At 37.5% G+C, this 24,567-nt stretch overlaps 1 protein-coding gene across 1 annotated transcript in view; it reads left to right on the top strand.

Annotated features, from left to right (window-relative positions):
- Positions 1-15,583, top strand: part of sema3bl (sema domain, immunoglobulin domain (Ig), short basic domain, secreted, (semaphorin) 3bl) — a 68,263-nt gene extending 52,680 nt beyond the window's left edge. The window contains exons 8-16 of the mRNA XM_079239080.1: positions 1,283-1,397; positions 1,563-1,632; positions 1,773-1,917; positions 5,944-6,175; positions 6,339-6,430; positions 6,705-6,746; positions 6,857-7,082; positions 9,335-9,462; positions 11,312-15,583. Of these exons, the coding sequence (XP_079095206.1) occupies positions 1,283-1,397; positions 1,563-1,632; positions 1,773-1,917; positions 5,944-6,175; positions 6,339-6,430; positions 6,705-6,746; positions 6,857-7,082; positions 9,335-9,462; positions 11,312-11,824 (1,563 nt within the window). The 3' untranslated portion in view covers positions 11,825-15,583. The remainder of the gene's footprint in view (positions 1-1,282; positions 1,398-1,562; positions 1,633-1,772; positions 1,918-5,943; positions 6,176-6,338; positions 6,431-6,704; positions 6,747-6,856; positions 7,083-9,334; positions 9,463-11,311) is intronic.
- Positions 15,584-24,567: the final 8,984 nt, after the last annotated feature.

Here is a 24,567-nt window from a genome sequence, read left to right as displayed (position 1 = left end):
AAAACAAAACAAGACAAAAATAAAAAAATAAAATGTGTTGATTTAAAATTAGATTAGATTCAGGAACTTATTTCTCTGTGGTTGTATTAAAAAAAAGTCTGTGAGAATAATTTCATGTGACAGGAGATAATGGGTTTATTACTCAACTCTTTCCTTTTTTTAAATTGTCTATCACACTTGCAGTCTCCTGTGGATGTGACTAATTCTTTTCGGAGTAATCTTATATTTACATTTCCCCAAAGGGGCATCAGGGTATCATCATATTCAGTTTTAGATAAATGTTTTCTCCTCCCAAACCACACACAGCTGTCAACTTTCCCAACCACAGACTCCATCTGCTTCGCACGCTCTGTAACATTCTGTCACGCACAGATTTGCCTTATAAAACCATATGTGTGTTGTGAGAACACAGTACACAAGAAAACACACAAATACCCAGTAAACACACATTTTGCACATGCAGCTGCAGAAATTTGAGGGATGGGGATTTGTTGAATTGTGCCAGAAGTGAATTTTTTTTTTAATTTTCAAACTTTTCAGAAGTTCCACCTAAACCTTCTACTTTAAACGTACTCCTTGCATTTCTCTCCATCTGTGTCTTTTTCTATTCATGCCGTGCAAGGATTACAATTTTCCCTCCAGAGCTTTTCCCCCAGGCAATATAAATAATAGTTATCACTCACACACACACACACACACACACAAACACACACACACATGCTTGCACAGCTGTCCTTTCCATATGGATCTTTATCCACTGTACATTATCTCCAGTTATTGTGTGTATTCATCCCAACACATGTTTTTCGCTTTAAATTGAAGACTAACCTTCATGTTTGATGGGCAGTGCTTGAATCGGAGCCAGTGGTAATCTCACACATCTTTGTAAAGTTATGTTGCACTAAATATTTGGGTCAAAGCCACAGAAGCTACTTGATAGCTTCCTTGCTGGTTCATTTAAAGTCCTGTTTTCCATCCCCGTTCAGTTCTTCTTCAGCCGACTGGTCAAACTGCTGACTGAGAATTTTGCGCTCTTTTGCCCCAACATCTCATCGATTACTTTGTATTTGCAGTACTGCTCTTATCCTTGCACTGTTCAGAGGTATAGTTCAGAGAACACCTGAAATTATGGCTGAAGCTGGAAGTGAGCACATTTACCTCAGCTGTTAGACAATCCTAGATGCAATGTGCTGCATATCAGAGCCAAAACAATGAAAAATGTCTGTTTGGAAATAAATTTGCAGCTGTGTTTAATAGATTGTTTCACTCTCTTTCCTGCCAGAATGATGTTGGAGGCCAGAGAGTTCTGGTCAACAAGTGGAGCACCTTCATTAAAGCCAGATTGGTGTGTTCTGTACCTGGACCTCATGGTATCGACACACACTTCAACCAGCTTGGTGAGATACATCATCACTCACAAACACCTCCTTAGAAATCCCAAATCAATCACTTAATCACATTTCATTTAAAAATACTTATTTACATGATAAAATGCACAAAAAACAATGTGTGTTGTGTTAAATCAGTCACACTTTGCATGGAATTGTCTTAATTTGAAACAGAGGATGTTTTCCTGCTGAGAACCAAGGATGAGAGGAACCCGGATATCTATGCAATCTTCAGCACCATCAGGTAAACACAGATAAAGCTATAAGTGTTTATATGTAGCTTCATGCGTTTAGCCTTTCGTCCAATCAATAACGCATCTATATGGGCTGATGTAACATTTCTAGATGTGTTTCTCTTCCTAATTGTGTGTTTGTCCTCCACAGTAATGTGTTCCAGGGCTTTGCTGTGTGTGTTTACCGTATGGCTGACATCAGAGAAGCTTTTAATGGACCTTTTGCTCATAAAGAGGGTCCTGATCACCGGTGGGGGGCTTATGAAGGAAGAGTGCCTTACCCAAGACCAGGCGTGGTAAGTGGCATTCGTCTCCAAATAGCTGACATGTTGTATGTTTCTAGCCTTAACGGAACTGACTGTTCAGTTGCCATGACAACAAAGCAAGATACTGCTGCACAGCATAAGGAGGACTTTTCATACATGTTTGTCACATGCTGATGATATGTAGTTTCTGTCTTCTGTGGTTCTCGGTCCTCTCAAACTAGAGGTTAAGAAATGTGTGATGTTTGAAGAAATGACAGGAGGTGATTGTGATTTATTGTCAAACTGACAGAGAAACTACTTCATACATTCATTTTAAACAGTACTATTTTGGTTGGATTAGCAACAGGAAAGTTGGAGCTCATTTTAAAACACAGCAGTGGTCCAACAAACCAAAGCCTCCAAAATCCCCTCAAATCTGAATTAAAAACTTTCTAAAACTATATCAACAAAACTGGAGCCTTCATTAAACAGTCTTTTAGTGTTGGATAGTTTTTAACAGTAAGGCGTTGTCTTCAGCTGTAGTAGGCTTTCTAAAACTTCAGTAGCTGGATTTACAGTGTAAACAGCTTCTAGTAAAATACAGAATCATTTCCTCACACTGGAAAAATGCAGAGAAGAAGAGCATGGACAGTTTTGTCTATTAAACTCTAAGTAACTAGTTCTCTGAATTTGCATGCTTGATTTTTAAGACATTGCTCTAAATGCAGTTGCCAAGCCATGGTTTGTAGGTGTATTTCTTAGCATTAGCATACGTTAGAGCATTATGGTGTCAAGTTTGGAGCTAATGCCATTCATTTACCTCCAGAAAGTGTTTGGAATTTACAACTAAACTGCAGAGGAAATGAGCCTGAGATGATCTCTGCCAGAGTGGAATAACTAATGCTACAATTTCCCCCTAGAGTGTTTTTTTTTTTTTTTTTTCCCAATAACTATGTGAAAGCACTTATTTTCTCAGTATAATGTCAGGCAAAGCAGTGAGAAGATCACTGTTAAAAAAAGAGAGAAAAAAAATCTTAGGTCATCAATACAAAAACAAAAGTGGAAAAACATAATAGGACAGAAGCGGTATGGAAACATTCAACATGAAGTGCAGAAAGTTTCCCTATCAGTGTGGTTGTGCAGCTGGACAGAACAGAGCACTCTCCTGGTTTACATCCTGACTCTCAGTGGAGCTCTCTCATGTTCTCTCAACCGCATCACTGTAACTCAGCCTTGTCTTCCACGTAAACACGTGTGTATTCAACCCACATACACATGATTGGATTACAGATACTATTCCACTTCATTACCAGAGAGAACGATAGAAAATGGAGGAAGAGGAAGATGAATAATGTGGGAACAGAGCAGACAGACACCTCTGTGGTTTTACTCAGCTTACCCTTTGATCAACAAGAACGTCTTGGCTTGAAACCGGGAATTAAAGTAGGAGTAGGAAGGAGTAACTGATGGAAGAGAAGAAAGGAGAGGCGGCTCGTCATGCTGCTGAGAAGGCACAGATGGTGGGAAGACTGGTTCTTTCTGTCCACATATCTTGATATTAAAGCTGGGTTTTATTTATTGTTTCAAAACAGTCAAATCTGTTTTGTTTTGTTTTTTTTAAAATTGAGCAAAATTAGTATTTTTGTTGACAAGATGAGGAGGAATCAGAGCCTTATCCACTCGGGCTGATCATTAACCTTCTGATGTACTTATATGTTCATCTGACATCGACACACACTGACATTTATTTCCATTCCTAAAACTAATGTTTGAAATGCACATTTTACCATGACCTGCATCTTGGATCTTGATCCATATGGAGCATTAGTTACATTTGTCAGTCTCCTGGACTGAGCAGTGACCTCTGACCTGAAAATCTATAAAGAAGAGGGATATAAATAAACCATATTGTACCACGATTTTATGTGTCTGGATCATGAGAGCAGTATAAGCATTTTATTTATTCATTTGTGACCTCTGTCTGCACTCTGCTCAATTCTGTTTAAATTATGTATTGTTGTGTTTAATTATGTATTTAAAGTCTTATATTTTCTAAGCGCTTATTCTGCAGTTTAGTGGCAAACATTGAAGCCAATCCCCGGTAAGAGGCGGGGTTAACCCTGACAGGACAGGTCGCTGGTGGATGAAACTGTCAACATACAAAAACACATGCACAATAATAATGGAAATGAACATAATTCACATTCTCTCCTCACTGAAATCAGTCAGCCTGTTTCATGAAAAAGTGGATAAGTTGAAGCAGACTTTGAAGTTTATTTTCTGTTTTACGTGCAGCGCATACATCTGTGATTTTATGAGAAGTCTAAAAAGAAAAAGAAGCTGATGTAATCCATTACCAGATTCCAAATCAATGACTTTAAGAGATAAACTTTCTACAAAAAAACATATTTGGGGGAGTTTTTTGGTCTTTGCTCCAGTTGGTTCAGCAAATATTGTTTATCCAGAGGATTTTAAACTTTGTTGGAAAAATCTGCTCGGCTTTACAGTTCCGGTACAATTGAATATAAAATGTAAACTAATTTAGAATTTAAGCAAAATGAGATTAAATTTAAATTTAGGTTAAAGGGCTTTGTTTTGATTTGACATTGTACATTTTCTGAGATAAAACTAATGTCTAAGTGACTGAACATACAAACATATATCTAACTGTTGTGGCAAAAAGTAAAGACAATATTTCTTCTATATAAATGTGCAGTCGCCAACAACAGTTTACATTACTATAACGATGCCCTTCTGTTTATGGAAAGATGATCAAATGACTAATCACTCCTATATTAACCATTTTTTTCTGAAGAACATTCGTCATTTTTAAATACTTTCTTTTTCCAGCCTAACTAGAGTTTTTGGCTAAACTCTGTGCCTCATTTTTCATTTTAGTCATTTGTTACTTTTCTATTTTGCTGGCACTTGACTCGGCCAACTGTCTTGTCATCTCAAATGCCCTTCAAGTGAAATCACTCACGTTTTCTCCATTTTTTTTGTAATTCTTGTGTGTGTTTGTATGCTTGTTTCTGAGCTCCAGATGAAAAAACACCTATTTTGTATGCAATATATAAGCATTGCACATTTCTGCTTATTATTCTAATGTGATCTTTCCTTACCGCAGCAGTACAGTATAACTGGACATATTAAGATAAACGAACAATCAGTCTTTCATTGATTTTCGTGGAGATTTGTACATTGAATCTGACTGGAGTCTTGTTAACCATGGGAAGAAATAACTGTGAAGATGATGTCTGGTCCACACATTTTTCCTGTGCTTTTGATTTAGCATCAATTCCCTGCAAGTTGCATCATCCAAAAATTGTCATATAAAGGCCAAACGAGCCAAAAAATGAAGCAACCGTTATCTAAAAGGCTGAAGTTTCTGAAGTTTTGCCAAAACAAACCAGCTATCACTAATGATGACACCAGCAAATAGCATGGAGCCAATTATTTGACAGCGGATTCTTTGTTTTTAACCCCCAGTTGTTGTAAATATATGTAAAACATTAAGCCTGAAGATTAATCCAAAATTATTCTGTGTGACAAAAAACTGGCTTGTACACCCACACATGCAAACCTGAATCAGATGTCATATAGTTCAGAGAAAGGCTTTTATATGGACATCTCTCTGTATTATTTTATGGATACCACATCTGCTAAATGCTGGCATTAACCTAACAGTGGCACAGATGGGAGTTTTTTTTAATTCCTTCTTCTGAGAAGCCCTGCATCTTTAGAGACGTTTCCAAGCACATAACGTTATGATGGTGGTTGTGAACTTTCTTCCAAACATTTAAGCACAATAAAACTCCTAATGAGGGTTCTCTGGGAAGACTTGAAGACCACATTTTGATTTGTATTTGTTTATTTTTCAGGAAGCATGCAATAAATAAGCAGTCCAATAAGAAAATAGCTGCAATTTTGTAAAAAAAATTCTCCCTGTTGTCTTTTTATTGGTTTGTTTGTTGTTTCCTTCATGCACTTTTCTCACTTTTGACAAATATTTGACCAATAGGTCAGACTGAATGGCTTCTTATTCTACCTCACAACTTTTTTATCTTGCCTATTCAGTGCCCAAGTAAAATCACCAACCAGCCTGGCAGAGAGTTTGGCAGCACAAAGGACTTCCCTGATTCGGTGCTGCACTTTGCCCGCAGCCACTCGCTGATGTGGCGGCCGGTGTATCCAACCCTGCGCCAGCCTGTGCTCATCAAGGCCAACATTCCTTACAAGCTGAAACAAATTGTGGTAGACCGGGTCGAGGCAGAGGACGGGCAGTATGATGTCATGTTCATTGGTACAGGTAAGAACTTGTAAACAGTTTGTTTTCATGTTATGTGGGATGGATGGCTGATGTGGTAGTCTTGATGTTTTACTTCAACGCCCAGCACACTGAGACAGACAACATAACAGGATAAATTGAAAGGTTTGATTTTTGGCATTATGTTCGTCTTTTTGTTGTTCAGATGCTGGGACAGTATTAAAGGTAATTGCCCTGAATAGTGGGAACAGTTTGGAGGCAGAGGAAGTCACACTTGAGGAGTTACAGATCTTTAAAGTGAGTATTTGTCCCAACAAATATGTTCATGAATGTGTGTAAATCTCTGCTTCCTCCAGCATTCCTTTTCACCTTCCGTTTATACAAGAAACCTTTCCTCATTGGACATGAGATTTCTTTACTTTTCTCTTTAACCCTCCGTAATGCTCCAGAGAATCAATCAAAAAGACCTGTGAAAGTCTTGGCAGAGAATCTCTGACTAGCTATTCAATGTTTGTAATTTTAGATTGTTGTCTTGTTTTTTCCCTGAACTGTATTAATCTTATTATTGCAGATACCAACTCCAATTACATCAATGGACATTTCTGTGAAAAGAGTAAGTTATTTACCTGTTATTACTGTTTTCTTCAAGTTAGAATAGAAATAAAACAAATGTTTTCATGATGTTTCAGTCTATTTATTTTTCACTCTCATCGTTTAAATTAGCAAGCCCTGTACGTGGGCTCGCCGGCAGGTGTGGCGCAGGTGAAGCTGCATCGCTGTGAGACTTATGGGAAAGCCTGTGCTGAATGCTGCCTGGCCAGAGACCCTTACTGTGCGTGGGATGGGTCAACATGCTCACGCTTTGTTCCCAACAGCAAGCGTCGCTTCCGCAGGCAGGACATTAGGAATGGAAACCCTGTGCTGCAGTGTGTGGATCAGAATCTGAGTGGTAAGTGTGCTTTATACTCACTCTCTGCCTAATTTGTTGCATTTGACTGTTTCTTGGCCAGAGACACTGAATTCTTTGAGATGCAATTGCAAGCCTAGCAACCTCATAGTGATGGCAAAGATCCCAGTTGTTACTGGTTGGTTCTTTTGTAGATTAAACAAATTACTTTACCTCAATTAGTACTTAAAATAACACCTTTGTTCTCTTGGAGAGAGCCATGTTAGCTGTTTCAGAGTGTTCTTAACATTATTCCAAACTCCCTTCTAGGGGATTCTGTTCATAGTATAAAGGCTTTAGTTAAATGATTGACTCATGACTGCACAGGCTGTCTTGGTTTTAAAAACTTAGTTTAACAATATATTTTTGCACCTCTTAGTCTTTCCATTGGTCACTTTAAGCAAAGTTTGCCTTGCTGTTATGTAAGCGGTAAGCTCTTCCATTAACCCACCTAATGTATTTATCAGTAAATCGAAAGGAGAAATGTGACTCTTGTGTCTTCAAATACAGCACACATCTCTGTATAAACCTAATGCTGGTCTAGACATATAAAAACCTCAGTTGTAATGTAGAATTTGGGTTAGCCTGTCTGTGCGGGTCGTTATGTTTATGAAAAGATGTAAGACATTCATGTCATGGTAGATTAAATTAAAATTACATACTGTAGTTACAAAACAGCAAATGCTCATTTACATGTAAACACAGAACATACTGGATGAAGAGGAAATCCTCTAGAATGGGATTGTAAATACTAGAATGGGTATGTTTACAAGGTAGGTGATATTCGGACTATTGTTCTTTTTCAAAGTAAGGCAGTAATCTGATCTGATGCTGCTTAGGCCTGTTATAGATTAAATATTCCTTTCATTTTATATTTTACACGCACCCCCTACTCCACTACCATATTATCACCCACTCAAGGCTGCAATTAAATCTAAAACCCCAAAACACATGATTGTCTCCATTATCCCTAAAGTATATCTTCTTTATTTGACATGGCCATCCTCTTTCTGCTCTGACTCTGCTGGGGGAAGGTAAAAGCAGGAGTTTGTCTTATTATATGCCTCAGAAACTCTAAAAGAACATTGTAGTACTATTAAGGTACACATTTGTCAGTGTAATGGAGCTTAATGTAATGTAATTATTGCTTAAAAGGAATATACTTTAAAGTTAATAAGATAAAGTCCTGTTTGTGTTGGCAGTGTTTTATTCCGAATGAGTTCTGTACGTGTAAACGTGGCCATTCATAGAGGTTTTGTGTGTTAAAGAAACCAAGGGACAGAAAATGAAGGCCAAACTTTCCCAAATCTCAGCCGTCGATGAGTAAAGGTACAAAACAGGAACAAAGGTGATTGTGAGAGCAAGAAGAGGTGCGAAGACAGACAAGAAAATGAGGAGATGAATGTGTTTGCTTACCTGAGAGTATGCATAGTGACAAGGTGATGAGAGACGCGTCCCTCACAGCCTCTGTGTGAACCTCCTTAAACAAGTTGTCTTTGTGCCAGGTGTAAGCTTTTTAGGGGTTTCAAGAGGTATTTGTTTTAGTTAGCAAGGTGGAAATTTTACTTAGGGCCATGCTTTGAGTATATATTTACAATGTGCACTCAGATTACATTAAATAAACTCTTTAAAAAGGGTGGTTAAACTTTCAGATATTGTCTCTGTGCAGACTTTTTGTTTGCATGGGGTGTTCTGGAGCTTTCCTTTCATAGTTTGCTTTAACTTAACTATACATGTAAAGTAATTGCACATAAAAAGAGTAGGTAGAAGATGCTTTTATTATTTTACTGTGAAATAACTTATTTACCATCATATAACTAATCACCCAAGGTAGGTTTTACACATAAGTTGACTAGTACTGATGTAGTTGACACAAGAAGTTGATGGATTGTGAAGGAAGAAAGTCATATTATTTACAATAACAGCAGTTTTTATTTATTCAGTTGTCTTTTATCAAAGTGTGTAAGTGTACCTGGTGCAAAGTGGCGACTGCAGAGGTGGCAGTTGTTCCTCTTCATTAACAGGAAATCATCACATTTGCGATGAAGACCAACATAGCTGGGTAGTCATTAACATCCACTGGAGGAAAATTCCAGCACTAGAAAAAAGTTAAGGTTAGAGGATCAATAAAATGTTTTGGGGAGTTTTGTTAATGAGAGTTACAATACTGGTGCAAAAAACAAAAATGATTTTTGCATAAATAGCCTTTTATAACTCTTATTATTGTGTTCTTAATGTTTTCTCCTAATGAGCAGACCTTGATGTGACAGAGGAAAAGGTTGTTTATGGGACTGAGAACAACAGCACCTTCCTGGAGTGCATCCCTCGCTCTCCACAAGCTACAGTGACATGGCTAGTCCAACGCGATGACCGCAAAGAGGAGGTATGATTTCCATTCATTACAAGCCAATCACATTCAAAGTTGATAAAATCCAGCGCTCATGTGGAAGGAAACTTCTGGCAAACCGTTGCCTCGGTAACTGCCTGTAAAAGTGAGATTTGTGTGTGAGTTTGGCACGTGGTTGACACTTTTGACAGCCGTTTGACATGTGGTTGAAATTAAGAAGCTATATTTCAAAGCTAAATGCACAATTGCTCTGTGTGTTGAATAAACAGTAAATTCTTCAGAAACCTCAACCATATGCCACTGATGGATTGGGTGTCACTCAGTGTCTGCAGACCACTGCGACTTAAACGCAGAGCTGCTCGTAGAAGATGATGTTGCTACCATCTTTCATCTGTATGAGGTTATGTTCCTCTAAGCTCAAGCGAGTCACTCAGTCAGCCGTGCAAGTATTAGGGCATTACCAGCCCTCTCTGTTTCCCTACAAATAAACATTTGGCTGCCACTGGCTGACAATGTTGCCATGTTTGTGTTGGCACTGAGGGGCAGATAGAGTCCCAGGGGTGGAATCTGAAAAGGCAGGAGGCAAATAATGTAAGGAATCAATGTAGAGGGTTGGCAGAAACTTTGGGTGGAGATAGAAACAGAATGAAAGAAAAGGAAAACAAAACAGAATGGTTTTGGTTCAGGACTAAATTAGAGGGGAAACATAACAAAGCACTTTGATGGTTCATTCTTGCTGTTTTAGTCCACGCTGGGAAAAAAAAAAAAGCCGTTCTCTTCATTTTTTTCCTATAGCATGAAGATAATAAGCTCTTTGTCCAAATTATCCTGATGTCTTTATTTTCACTGTGTGATGCAGTTCTTCCTGTATTTTCTTCTCCAGACATGTTTCAAACAGGCCTCTGTAGTAATACTGAAGACTGAATAAATATGGGCTCATTTAAGTCAAATTAGGATCAGAATGGAGTATTTCAGCTCTTTTAAGTCAACTGGTCATGAAATTTTCCAGTTCATCCTAGCTCAACAAACACGCATGAAAATGCACCATCATGACCATTTCTAGTTATTAATACCATAAACTTGTTCTGTATATAATCATTTACTTTGCCTTGTGCTTTTAAATTCTTGTTTTTTTATGTGTGTATGTGTAGATGAAATTCAAAGAAAACACCCAAACACCAAGCACTCAACAGTTTTGTTTTTTTCTAAATTTTAAAAATATCACAGTTGCCTCAAACTGTGTTGCTAATGATCTGGAAACCACAACTGGTTGAACTTTAAATACTCTTGAAAACCAGCTTAAAGTGACATGCAGAGCAAATTTTTGAAATTCAGATGAATTTTTAAAAGTTTGTCCTTTTGCTCTCCACCAGTGGGAGTTACAGATTTAAAAAAAAAAAAAAAAGTCCAACCACTGTCACAGTGCTCTGCACTGAAGTGTGCAGACCCTTCTTAGGGATCCACTCCTTTCAGCTAAATGAGAAGAAATAGATTATATCAATCCTGAGACAGCTGAAAACATTACTGCCTTCATCCAGAACACCTGCACTCGCACCAGCATGAATACTGTCCTGACAAAGTTTCCGAACATGCAACCAAGGCCTACTCAGCCGTTACTGATCTACAAGTAGAAACCAGAAAACTTAAAACATGTCTACCCTCACTTCTGGATTCTGCATATGATTTCATAAGGAAATGATTGGACGCCAACAGAAATATTGATACTTAGCAAGACCCTTTCCGGCTTTAAATGGAATATATTCATTTTCAAAACATGAGTAAAGTTACAAGAAAACCAGTTTTTACATCCAGTATGTAGAACTCCACTTCTCACGGTTGCATCACTCAGGTATAAAGTCAAATATTCTTCATCTACCACTTTCAGGTAAAACTGGACGATCGTGTGATGTCAACAGAACAGGGTCTGCTGTTTCGTCGTCTCTTCAGTCAGGATGAGGGCTTGTACATCTGCCGCTCTCGAGAGCACAGCTTCACGCAGACCCTGGCGCGCATCACCCTTGAGGTCCTCCACGCCGACAGCGTGAACGAGCTCTTGGCACGTGACACTACAGGCTTCTCTGACACATTCAAAGATCGATCTGCAGGAAGCTACAGGGGCTGGATGCCTTGCAGTACGTACACCAGAGGCGGTTCATCAAGCCAAATCGGCCAATCGCGCACGTGGTTCAAGGACATCATGCAGCTCATCGGACCGTCTAACCTGGCGCACGTGGAGGAGTATTGTGAGAGGATGTGGTGCAACGACAAGCTTAAGAGGAAACACAAGAGCATGCTGGAGAAATACCGCCAAGCACAGGACAGTGCCAGGAAGGCTCGCAGCAAGAGCTCCGGGGAACGCAACCGAACGCCGCGGGATCTAAGGGCGTGGGAGGAGTAACGAAGGGATACCATAAAGAGGAAAAAGACATTAAGATTATTTTGTTCAGGACAAAATCAGAGGGACAACATAAAGGAGCACTGTTAGAATTTGTTAGATGAGCCTTTTAAATTGAATACAAATTCTGAATTTAGTTTAGGAAACAAAACAGTTGGATCCATGTGAATATTTTGCAGGTGTGTGTTGAAGGAAATTACAACTTGAGCTCACAAATGCCTCCAGACTGACTCGCTCCATATTCCAGCAATTAGCAAAACATGTTGACGTTCTCAGTTATTATAAAGATTGTGAATTAAATAGCTGCATGCAGATGCCGTGGATGCAGCTGTCACCTAAGAGGAGAGAGACAAGAAGACAAGAGACACTAAAACCAACGTATTCCTGCGGATGTGATGGTGTTAATAAAGAAGAAGAGACACAATCTTTCAATTACAATCTGAGGATGCTTTTAAAAAGTCTCAAATAAGGACTTCTTCCTTTTTTATGTGTTTGCCTTTTTGTCTGTGAGATGAGCGGCTCAGCTTTTCTTCATCAAATCATTTGTCGCAGAGAAAATGCTCAAAACCTCCTAAAACCTCATGGAACAAATGCAAACCAGTAGGCTTTACTGACAGCATGTTTGCATTTTATCTTCATGCAATCAACTCTTTTTTTCCCTTTTTTTTTTTTTTTTGGCTCATATCAAATTCTCAGCTCTCATCTTTTTAGCTGTACTTCTGACACTTCTTTCCACAGACACACACATAAACGTCCTGCTTATATTTTGGATGTTTTTCATACATTTTGACCACTGGACTCATTTCCTTTCACTTAACAATTGATAGGTTGTGTCTCTTAGTTTATAAACCTTTGATTAACTATCTATTACACCTGAGAACACATGCTTACATGAACTGAAACCTCAGTAACTCGAAGCACTGAATGCATAAAGCTCAGCTAGCTCAAACTACAGGCAACCACGAGACGACTGTTGATGGTTCAACAGATTGAAGGCACATTGCTTTCTTTTAACTCCTTTTCCACTGAACACTGACTAAAAATCAAAACCCTACCCTGCCTGTCTAGAGAGGAATCATATCCAATGGGTTTAAGTTGCACTCCACAATACCTCTCAAAGTATTTGCCAGTCAGCTGCCTAAAACAGCTGTACTGCCAACACTCTGATCCATCCGATGGACTCTGAATCTCCACAGGTGTCATGTGCTGTTTGGCTCGCTGGATGTTGATGCTTCTGTGGGTTGCAGGCGTCCAGCAGACTTCCAGATACTTTCTCAAGCAGATGTGAGGAGTTTCAAGCAATTCTTTGAATTGTTTGAGTTTCTCAAGCTGTTCCGAAGCAGTTTTGAGTTGGTTTGCTGATAGGAGGTTGCTGCGGTCGCGTAGGATTGTACTCAGTCTACAGATATGTTTAGACTTTAACACGGCTGAAAAGATCAACATGAATATGAGGAGGTGAAGTTTGCTGACAAAATGTTACCTTGTAACATGATGAATTCACCTGTCAGTGTTTTCAGTGCTCCGCCGTGCAGTCCACACTAAACCTCTCCAACATTCAACAGTTTATATAGTAATTCATTCCAAGCTCGATTAATTTATGCCATTATTTTCATTATCTGAGTAATTGGTTATTTTTTTAGCATCAGGAAAGATTCAGATTTGTTCTTAATGATTGTCTGACGTGTCCTGTGTTTTTAGCAGTAAAATTAGCTTTGAAATAAAAACAATAAAAAAAAGTTTCTCCATTAAGGAGACATTATTTACACAACTTATTTGCTAAGACATCACAACCCAATTAAACAATCCGCTGAACTCTTTTTTTCCCCCACAGTTTCTGTGTGCACTGAGGCTCTTCAGTGATAAGAGGGAATAATAGAGGTAATGACCTGCTCTCCTTGAGCTTTCTGCTTTGTAAATACTGATTATAAGAAGTTTCATGTCTTGATAACAGAATGATCCATTGTAATATAAACTTTGTTGTGAAAATATGAGTTTTCTGGTTTATTAAACTAAAACAACATTTTCTCCCCAGATTAAGATGCTGAAAAAAAAAGAGGGTTGAAGTGGTGTGAAAGAGAATGAATGTATGTCAGCAAAAGAAGGGTTTAAGCAGAAACACTTTTCTGTTTCACTTTGAGCATATTAGCCCTTTGCCAGATTTAGTAAGATAAAGGCAAAGCATTTAGTAAATGTGACAGAATACTGTGAGTTAACATCCTCTTTAAAAATGACAAATACTTCGTCAATACCTTTGTAATTATCAGAAATCCATTGAAAAGTAACTTCATAATAAACATGTAATATAAAAGTAATGTTGTTATCTGACAACAGCCTAATAATAATAATTATAATTATAATAATAAGTGTAAGGGTGGAAATCAAGCTATATGTGGATGGACTTTTTGGAGCGCCTGTAGCTCACAGAAATGGTGTAAAATGCTGAATTTCTTTTGGTATTACCTCCATCTTTACTGTTTTTTTTTTTTGTTTTTTTTTTTTAAATACCTGACATGTTATGATTATAATACATCAATTAAAGCAGGAAAATCATATTTATGTGGCACATTTTTAGATGCTCAAACATAAAGAGCATACGTATATATTCTTCAAAGTGTGACAACCACACTCTCCATAGTAAGGATGGTGTCAGATGGAAATCTTTACTTTAGTATACTGGTCTGAAATAATAATGTTGTCTAATCTGAGTGTATAGGATTGTCTGAACCAGTATATGTACCTATACATGCAGAGAAAAGGTCAGTGATTTCTCTCATTGTTAATGGTGAGCAACTGTAATGACAACTAACTCGCTGGCTTCTAAGCTAAGAAAAAACTAAAGGTGGGCAAATACATGAAAAGTTGCCTTAAGAATGGTACTTGGGTAAAATCATCTTTTGGGGCTGTTTTTGAAACTCCTAAACCCCGTTCGAAACCTAATAAACAGAATATTACATTCTCAGTGTGAGTGTTTTTAAGAAGTAGAACACTTTTTATCCTGGTTTTTAATGGCACATTTCAACACATGGTTTAGTTTAGTCATGTTTTCTCACAAAACTCAGATGTGGTTTTAAACTAGACTGAGTTTGAGTAAACGTTGGTCAAGTACTGTATTTGTTTCAGTTTCTGCTCCTTTACATTGTGAATTACTGTCAGGAAAGATAAACCTAAATACAATGTGTTTGAGTAACTTTTGTAACCATGTTTCTGATAGTAATGTTTAAAAATGTGTAAACATACAAGGTTTTATTTTGAAACAGTTGTCGTCAAGCAGAATGACTGAACGCTGACTCTCGCTGAGCAGTGCTTTGACACTGAAATTTAGCAGTAATTTACTCGAAATGCAGTTATTTGTTCATGTTCACGCCCTATATAAATCCATCAGATACTGGTTTTGTACAGTTGAGAGAATTTCTTTGGAGTGCATGTGACATGTTATGATTTTAGCTGTAGTGTGTACTAGTAGATGTGTTCATTGCAGTTTGTTTACCATGTAACTTCTAGCTGATAATAACAGGACTTGCAGTATGTGTTGCCATTAAGTCCAAGTGTGGTATTTGATGATGTGTGTGTAAATAGGAACAGCTGATGTGTGTCATTAAAATTGTGATGCTTTAGTAGGGATGTTTGATATTGGCTTTTTTTTTTTAACCAATATCTGATTCACCAATTTTGCCCAACTCTTTATTTCTGATAACAATATCACCTATTTTTAGGGGGAGTTGTGCCAAAAAACTAAAAAAAAATCTGGAAAACTATACATATTATTACTGATATTTTTTCATTTTAAGTTCGAAGAGACTTAGCTGAAGAGTTTCATATAAAGCGTGCATGTTGTGTCAAAGAAGTGAAAACCGATACTCATATTTCCCTATATTGCATTTTAATGTCGATACTGGCTGATAATATCGGTGTGCCGATAATATCGGACATCTCTACTTTATAAATATAATGAAGCAGCAGGTTTAAGTAAAGCCACACTCATTGATGGTTTTTAGTACTGTGAGTACATCCTGTTGTTCACAACAGTTCTACGTTAGTGAGAAAATTAATAGAAGCGTAATGAACATCTTTCAAATGAGATTTAATGTTTAAATGATCTGTCTCTGAAGTCGTGAGCAGTCCATTAAGCACATTATTATATTAAAGCTGAAAGGTTAAACAGGCATGCCCTTTACCACAAACAGTTTTAACTGAAGTAAAGATAACACTGAATTGAGACTTTAGGCTCAAAATGTGAAGATTTAATCAAACATCAACTCAGTGAACTGTTTCATCATTTTGTGCCAAAATGTTAGCTGGTCATGAGGTATCAGACAGAAACTAAAAATGTATTTAAGTTTTATTTAACTGTCATTTTACTGTGCATGCCATGAGTTTGTATGCTATTTAGTACAATAAAAAGTTGGCCTTTTTAAAAAAAAAAAAAGTTGGTCCTCAAACATAATTTCATATATATAGTTTGTAATAAAATGATTTTTTTTTTTCCAGCTGTTGTGTTTTGGCAAAACAAGACAAATGGCACCAGTGATATAAACACACAAACAACAGTGCTGTGAAATGAACCGCTATTCCAAGTTGTAGCGCGCGCACACACACACTATTTAGAGTAGAATCAACAACATGCAGACTCCACACCTGCAATAAGGCTATTTGGCGCTGAGGTCTAGAGCGCAGAAGACTGGCTCTACTTCCCATGTTTTTTCTTCTGTTTCATCCAAAAGTGCATCTCTTTCTGCACATGAGGGCCAAGATATTCTTGGCTGGAAAGCCCAAAAAGAAAGACAATTTATCTTCCTTGCTTGTAAAGGCAACTGTATTTAGACTGATGGAATCATCTTGAAATCATGTGCATGTGTCTTCCATGGTAAGAAGATACACACAGGCATTGGAGGTCCCACAGTGTACAGTAGAGGAAGTAGGAAATGTGTGTGCAAGTGGTTTGAGAATTATGGGCCCACTGTTGACCCATTACGTTAGCCAGTTACTGTGTCTGGCCATGCATGTGATTGGAGGGTAATTGGGCTGCAACATCTGTGGAAATGTGAAGTAACAAAGGCTGCTTGTCATTTTAGCAAACAGACCATCTCACAAAAATCCAACCTTCAAACATACCCACTAAACGACTTGCACCAAGTCAATATCTACAACCACTAAAATGAATGCATATGAACTTTAAATATAAGAAATAGATTTTTTTTTCTTCATTGTAGGTTAAATTAAAATATAAAATTCTTTGAAGAACATATTTTGTAAGCTGAATGGCCAGTTTTCCAGTCCAAATTGCATGATGGTGTTTGACATCAACACATAAGCAGCAGTCACCAAAGCAGCAAATTCATGTTACTGTGGAAATGTTGTACCCTTTGGGAAACAAGAAAAACCAAAACAGACAAAAAAAACAAAAAAAAAAAACAAAAAACACACAAATAAAAAACAGGAATTCATTTAATTGTTTGAAAACCTTTTTTTTTTTTTTGTCGTCTTGTAAACAAAAAAGTCTCAAAGACTTTTATCAGATTCAGACACAAAGCCAGCATCCGAAGCAGAATTGACAACTTAGACGTCACCATAGGAAACAGAAATAAAACTGTGTCTGGGTTAAATAAGAAACACATGGAGGGAAAATCATAGCCATGCAGGGCAGGCATGATCTGTGGTCAGTCAGTGTGAGACCTGACGCTTTCCAGCACAGACACACGAAAACAAAACCTCATGCCTTCAATCAGGATCGGTGAGTTCAATAGAATTCATCGGTGGGTACGATCAGAAACCAAATGTTCTCATGAAAAAGGAACTTGTTTGTTGTCCGTCAGACAAACGTAGCTGAACAGACGTCATTAGGCTGATGAGAATAATGATGGTATGAGCTGCTCTCATACACTTATAGAGAAAATGTGTCCCACAGTTCTGAATGTTTAACTTTTTGTAAAACATTTAAACTCTCATGGGAGCAAACAGAAATGTTGCTTCATGCATTTTGTGAAAGTAACAGCGACAGCAGGACAACATAAAATCTCAAAATCAATATAAACGTTATAAACTGAAAAAAGAGTCAGGAAAGTAGATTTTGAACTTAACTGTTTGTTTTTGACAGCCTTTGCTGTCAAATATTGTTATATAGTTGTTGTTTTTTTCATATCAAGCTTTATATTGGCTGAATTTCCACACTGCTCTATGGATGATGAACACAACACTGAAATGTTTTCCATGAGCCAGAGTGACAGGCATACATGGGGAGAACATGCAAACTACACAGAAAGGCCCCTGTTCAAACTGGTGACATCCATCAGCTGCGTTTCTGGAGTCGCTGCTGCCCAGTTTTGCCCAGTGCTGTTTTGAACGTGCACTGTTGCTGATTCAGCAAAGAAATGCAAGATTAAAAGTCAGAAATGGACAAAACAAAATTCATTGTAAGATTGTGTTTTACTAGCTGAAGAGCGCTAACAGCTCAGGTAGGATGAAAGATGGATATTGCATTAGCTGTTGACAACTGGGAGCGCATCACTGGGAAAATGGCAAAAGTTCTGTTTTGTGTCTTCATGCTTTGAAATGTTAAAGTTCTGTGTATCTGAGCATGTTTTCAGTACACTGATGGATTACACCATACAGAGTTCATTTTAATTTTAAAGTAGAGCAGTTTTTTCTGGAAATATCTTTAAAAAAAGGTAACAAAGAAGTAAACAAACTGTATATGTTGCTGCTTTTACTTTTACTTTTTGACATAACATTTTTACACAGCAACTCCTAGAGATTATAACCCTCAAAAATACGACAATAATGTGAATAAATTCAGTTTATAATGCGTTATCATCTAAATCTGAACTTGGACTTTAATCGTGTAGGTTACAAATGAAGTGTAGTCTCAGCAGATGAAGTCATCATAAACTTTTGCCCTTTGATTACACTCCTAAAACGGCAGAGGACGTAATTGCTGTGTAGCCTTTTAAGTAATAGGTTCCTAGCATCCAGTTATGCAGTTTACATGTGCATGTGTGTATGCTTAGAAGGCATGCATGCCTAAGCAATCCACAGGGAGCAAGCTGGAGAAGGAAAGGCTTTAACTTTGACTTTGACTGATGAAGATTAATCTGCAGAGATGAGGCCAGCTGTGATGGAGAGATGCTGAACTGATATTTCACTTTGGGGCATTCCTGTTTCCTTAGAATGTTCTAGCAGCTAAAGAGAGCAGTAAAAAAAAAAAAAAAAGAATTCAAACACACATATTAGATTTTTTTTTCATTTCATTCATTTCATTTTTACTGTTCTACTGAGTAAAAAATATTGTTCTAAATATTATTTTCTATCTATCTATCTATCTATCTATCTATCTATCTATCTATCTATCTATCTATCTATCTATCTATCTGACAGATTAGCCACGGTAATGCTTTTCAATGTACAATGGACACATTCCTCTAAGCAAGAATGGAAAAAATAAAAAGGTAGTGTATTGTAAGACTTCCCAATATTTCAAAATATCATTGCTGCAATATTTGATATGCACGATACCAATATTGCGACAGACTGATTAGAATGCAGTAAAAGGTGGACTTTCTTCATGCATGATATTTTGACAAGAAACATAGAAGCACAGGGCTGCATTCCACTGAGAGAAAATGAGCTTTACCAGCATGCATCGTTGCAGGAGGGGTTTGAAGCTCTCATTAAGACACTTAGGTTTAACACCATGCTGATACTGGTTTATAAATGTATCAAAAAGGAAATTGTCACTGGAATACTTCACTATAAAATCCCTTATTGCCTGTTTTTGCAGTGTCTGCACAACATTCTATATTCTTCTAACACATTTGGCTAAATTCACAAACATCATCTTTGCAGTTTATTGAAAACACGACCAAATTTTGAGCATCCACCCAGCCATGTCTTTTTTTCTTTCCAAACATGACTCCAGGCATCCAACCAACTGTTTTATAGAAATGTCACTTTGTTTTTTGGCCCCTTGAAATATGTTCTGCCTCCACAGTTACTGCATCTGCCCTGGGGTTTTATCTCAGCTGAGATGAAAACGTCTGCAAGAAGTCACCGTGATCTGATGCCAGAATAGCCTCCGCTGGTGTTTTCAAAGCAAGCATCAATGACTAAAGTTTGAGCCCACATCTGGCCATTTCTCACTTGATTTGACTTTGCTTATTAACTAAATCCAGAGTGTACGGATACATTAAAAACTTTGTTTGGAGCAGCTAAACACCCTTAAACTAAAAGCCATAATCCAGATCCTGTCTGCTACTTGAGGAAACCTTTAGCTTGAATCCAAAGTGCCTTTTCTTTTCAGTTCCACGCTTGGCCATGATGTCCACGAGGAGGAAGGTTGCTGTCATAACAACCACTGATCACTGACCGCAGCACCTGCCAGGCAAACAAACTCATCAGTGTTATTTGGGTTCCTTCATCTGTATTAGCAGAAAATTAAGCACTTCGGTGACTAATCCAATCATTAAGATGATGGACAACATGCAGCCTGTGTTCATGGCAAACACACACTAAAATACACACTTTGTATCCCTGGAGTGGGAAATGTGAGAACAGGATAGTAAAATGTGGTGAGACAGAAATGATAAAGAGAGGAAACCGGGGAAATAAAATAATGGCTGGAGGTAGAGGAAGGTCTCATACGGAGAGAAGTAGAGGTCGGTCATCAGTCTTTTATGTCCACTCCTAATCATCTCCTGGGGAAATAGAGATAAAGAATAGCTTTGCTACAGCTTGTACAAGTTTCTTTTTTATCACATGAATAATACATCAAGCACAACTGCCATTATGCCACTATCTCAAAGGACACACAATCCATGCAGCTTAAATCTTGCATGACTTACTTTCAGCCAAACAATGTGTGTATATATATATATATAAATATATATATATACACACTCTTCAACTGTGCATCATTTATCACTATGTCTTCTCCTTGGTGTTCCACATGACCACAAAAACCACACTCCCTCAGGTCGATACTCCCGAGTATATTCAGCACAACTATAAATGTGTGTACTTTATCAAAAATCCACTAAATCTGCCACTGATGCATTGTGCTTGATTAGAATCACAAGGCAACAGCTCCAGCCATGGTGTGACTTTGTTTTTAAAATAAATATATCCTGAAAAAAGGTTTTACCAAATTTATTCACATCTCCTTAAGAAGATTATTCATGCTATAAGATGGTTTTCATTATAAGACAAGAGCCTGAGATTTAACCACAGCTTTAAATAAAAACAGAGATACCATAGATCTGCTTTGTTCCACGGTTACTTCAAACATTTCCTGAAAGAAAACAAACTATCAGTATGTCAACGAAGGTCTGACTGAAAAACATGGTTAAATCCTTTTTTTTCTTTATATTTTATCACTTTTAACATTTTAAATTCTTGAGATGTTTTCAAGTTGCAGCTGAAATTGACTGCTGGGGAATTTTACTGTTTTAATACATTTTCAGGAACATCTTACTATGCTTAAATCTTGCTGAGAATGAGAAAATATTTCACTGACAATAAATATTAAACACTGAATATTATTTTGAGAGAAGTTCCTGCTAGCTGGCGAAAGCTTTTACCAAGAGACCGGAAAAGAAATACACACGGGATGGAAGACTCTAATAATGGACATGCTGGACATGTAGAGGAGAATTCCTCTCCTAATAAATAATGTAATCACACAGACCTGCAGGCTGTCTTGGCTCCTTTTTCAGGATGTACCTGGGGAGGGAGAAAAAAGAAAAGAGACAAAGATCATGAAACTTCAGCTGCTGATTTGACTGTATCAACCCAACTTACAAGCTTTATAAAAGAAGAAAAAGAGAGAAAGTCTCCTATTCTTTTTTTGTCTTGTCCAGCATTTAAGCAAGCAGAATGATGGTCTGAATGCTGTGTTCTGTTGAGCAAATTTACTTTGCCAAGGGGAGCATCACTGCTATGATGATCCCCTTGGTTTTCTGATTCTTTTTTTATTTCTCTATTTGCTTTGCATAATTGTTAAATGACAGAGTCTGCACTGCTGGAGCAGACTGATGAGGATAGAGGAGAGACAGAAAGACAAATGAAAAGAGAAAGAAAACGCATCATAGAGAAAGAGGAAAAGAGAGAGAAAGAGAAAAAACAGACACGCACATACACCCATCTGCATTCACCTATATAAGCACATGTATATACACATACACACACATATACACAAACAGGCCAACTTTAGATTCATATTCCCCCTGTGGAGGACTAAGCTATCAACTATCAGGAGCACCAAAAACTATCAGGTTAAATATAAATGAGAGACAAAGAAAAACTAGCTGCTGTTAGTGGATAAACCTGCAGGACAACTCAGAAAATCTCCTCTTCTGATGTAGCATTGATCTCCAGCATCTCTTATACTAAGCTTTTCTTAACTTTCACTTTTCATTTATTGTAAATGAGTGTATTTGTCCTCAAAACAATGAGTCATTACTGGTGTAAGCGTAGATTAATGGCCCACCAAATAAATCATCATTGTAGTCAGCACATGGTGTGTTATCAAGAGACAGAGTTGATGATATCGAAGCCTTTCCTGGCACCAAGCAGATCATTCTCAACAAACACAGGAAAGCTGTATCACCCTTAAACAGATGTTTGTTGCAATTCAAGGAAAAACATATGTTTGCAACTGGCTGAAAGAGTCGTCCCTGTGGTATCAAAACGGATGGAATTGCAAACAAAGTTGTGTTTGTATCCAAAGGAGAATAAACAACCAAGCAGTGGACAAACGCCTGATTACCTCAAGGTGGAAGTAAACAGAATAGTTAGTCATTGCTGCATAGGTCTCTTGCCTCCACATGCTCTTATGCTTCACGTCCCGTTCTCTTCCTGTTTAGGATCTAGTGGACTGCATATGCTCACGTTCCAGATTGCTGTGATTACGCCAGAGGTAATGACCAGCTTGACAGGAGTGACCACTTGTGACTGATGGCTGAAACAGTTGTACTGGGTAATAATGCTGGCACCTCTGGAACTACTCCCCTGAGTCCAAACAGACCATGCAGTACTGCTATAGTAATGCTAAAAGAGTTATATAAAAAGTATAAAAAGCTGAAGCCGATCTAGTATCTCTCTAAACCTGATGTCTTCATCTTCAGGTGGAAAAAATTAAAAAAAAAAAAAAAAACAATAGACGGAACTCTTTCATCTCATTCATCCTGTTGCCTCTCACACAGTTTCCAAGGTGCACGTACACACACATTGTGAATTACTGAAATTGTCTCCACCAACAAACAGAATAGTTGATGGATCACCATCCAGCTTTGTGAAACCTCAAAGTAAATTCACAGTTTGCTGTAGAGTTCAGAAAGGTACATTTGTTCTGCTTGTGTTCAAACTTCACTTACGTGCATGCCAGCATGATCAATTTACCATGTGTGTAAGTCTGCCTTTGTTGCAGGAACAGGAAGCGTTCACATGCGGAGATCACTCAGCTGCTTCCTTCCCTAAATATGTGATCACATCTTGACCACCAGGAAGTTTGTCTCCCTTGCTAAGGCCATTGTGCCTTGTCTTTTGCATTTTAAAGCTTATATCTTTTCATCCAAACCAAAATTCAGACCACCTTCATATCCATTCTTATCTGGTTATGCGTGTCATTAATGATGAAACGGAAGAAGTTTGATCAAAATGCTATTTTAAATGAGGTGTTGACTGCCCTAAGGTAATTAAAAAAAAAAAAAAAAATTATAGTGTTTACATGAAGTTAGACCATTTGGGAAAAATAAAAAGCCATAAAAAAAAAGCTCTCTAAAACATAAATAACGATTTGTTTCTTGAGGCATAACATGTCTAAACATCTGCAAAACTAGGAGACTCTGCATTATTTAATAATCCCAGTCCTGCAGATGGAGAATACATAACTGCACAGCAAGGATTTCTTCACAGAGATCTTATTCTTTGAGCATTACTGGATGTTTGTCTCATTGTGTTGGCCCTGCGACAGACTGGTGACCTGTCCTGGGCGTAACCTGCCTCTTGCATAGTAACCGCTGGGATAAGCTCTGGGATTCGGTCCTCTGCCACAATGCGAGGTAAGCTGTGAATGCTTTTAAACTTTATAAATAATACATCACTCAGACCTGATTTTTGCCAGACCATTAACATAAAGGAAATATTTCAGATTCTGTAATTTTCTCAATAAAAAAAAAAAAAAAAAAAAAAACATTTTAAAGCTGGAATTTTTTTAATCATTAAACACCTTAAACTTTGAATTTATGCTGAAAAACTGCATAATAAAAAAAAACAAAAATAAAAAACACCCTCTTTATTTAGGTTTTTGGACAAAACATTTATTTATTTATTTATTTTTTTTTGGTATACATCAAGGCAAGAATCTTCACATGAACTTTAAAGGCAAATTTATTCTTGAAATATTTTTTTAAACTCAGTTACTAGTCTTCATCCGGAATGATGTGTGTTTATTAAAAGAAAAGCTAAGCACTCCTGTGATGTAGTGGCATACATGATAAAAACAGCTTTAACGTGTCTGACCGTCAAGATCTGCGCTTCAATTTGTTTCCTTATAACTTTTTTCTGCAACCGCAGTGACAGTTTTTCCACATCCTTTACTAAATAGCTTCAACCAACGTGACAGAAGTCATTTTGGAACGGCAATATGTCGATTTGGAAAGAAACGACAAAGCACCTATTTCATAACCTGCATATAAAGTATGATCTCTGCCTTTGATCCAAGTTTTTCTCAGTAAAGATGTGATGAAATGAGGTGT

This window comes from Telmatherina bonti (genome assembly GCF_933228915.1).
Source record: "Telmatherina bonti genome assembly, chromosome: 4".
NCBI classification, from domain to species: domain Eukaryota; kingdom Metazoa; phylum Chordata; class Actinopteri; order Atheriniformes; family Telmatherinidae; genus Telmatherina; species Telmatherina bonti.
The sequence above is the reverse complement of the archived record's forward strand: the minus strand, read 5'-3'. Positions and strand labels throughout refer to the sequence as shown.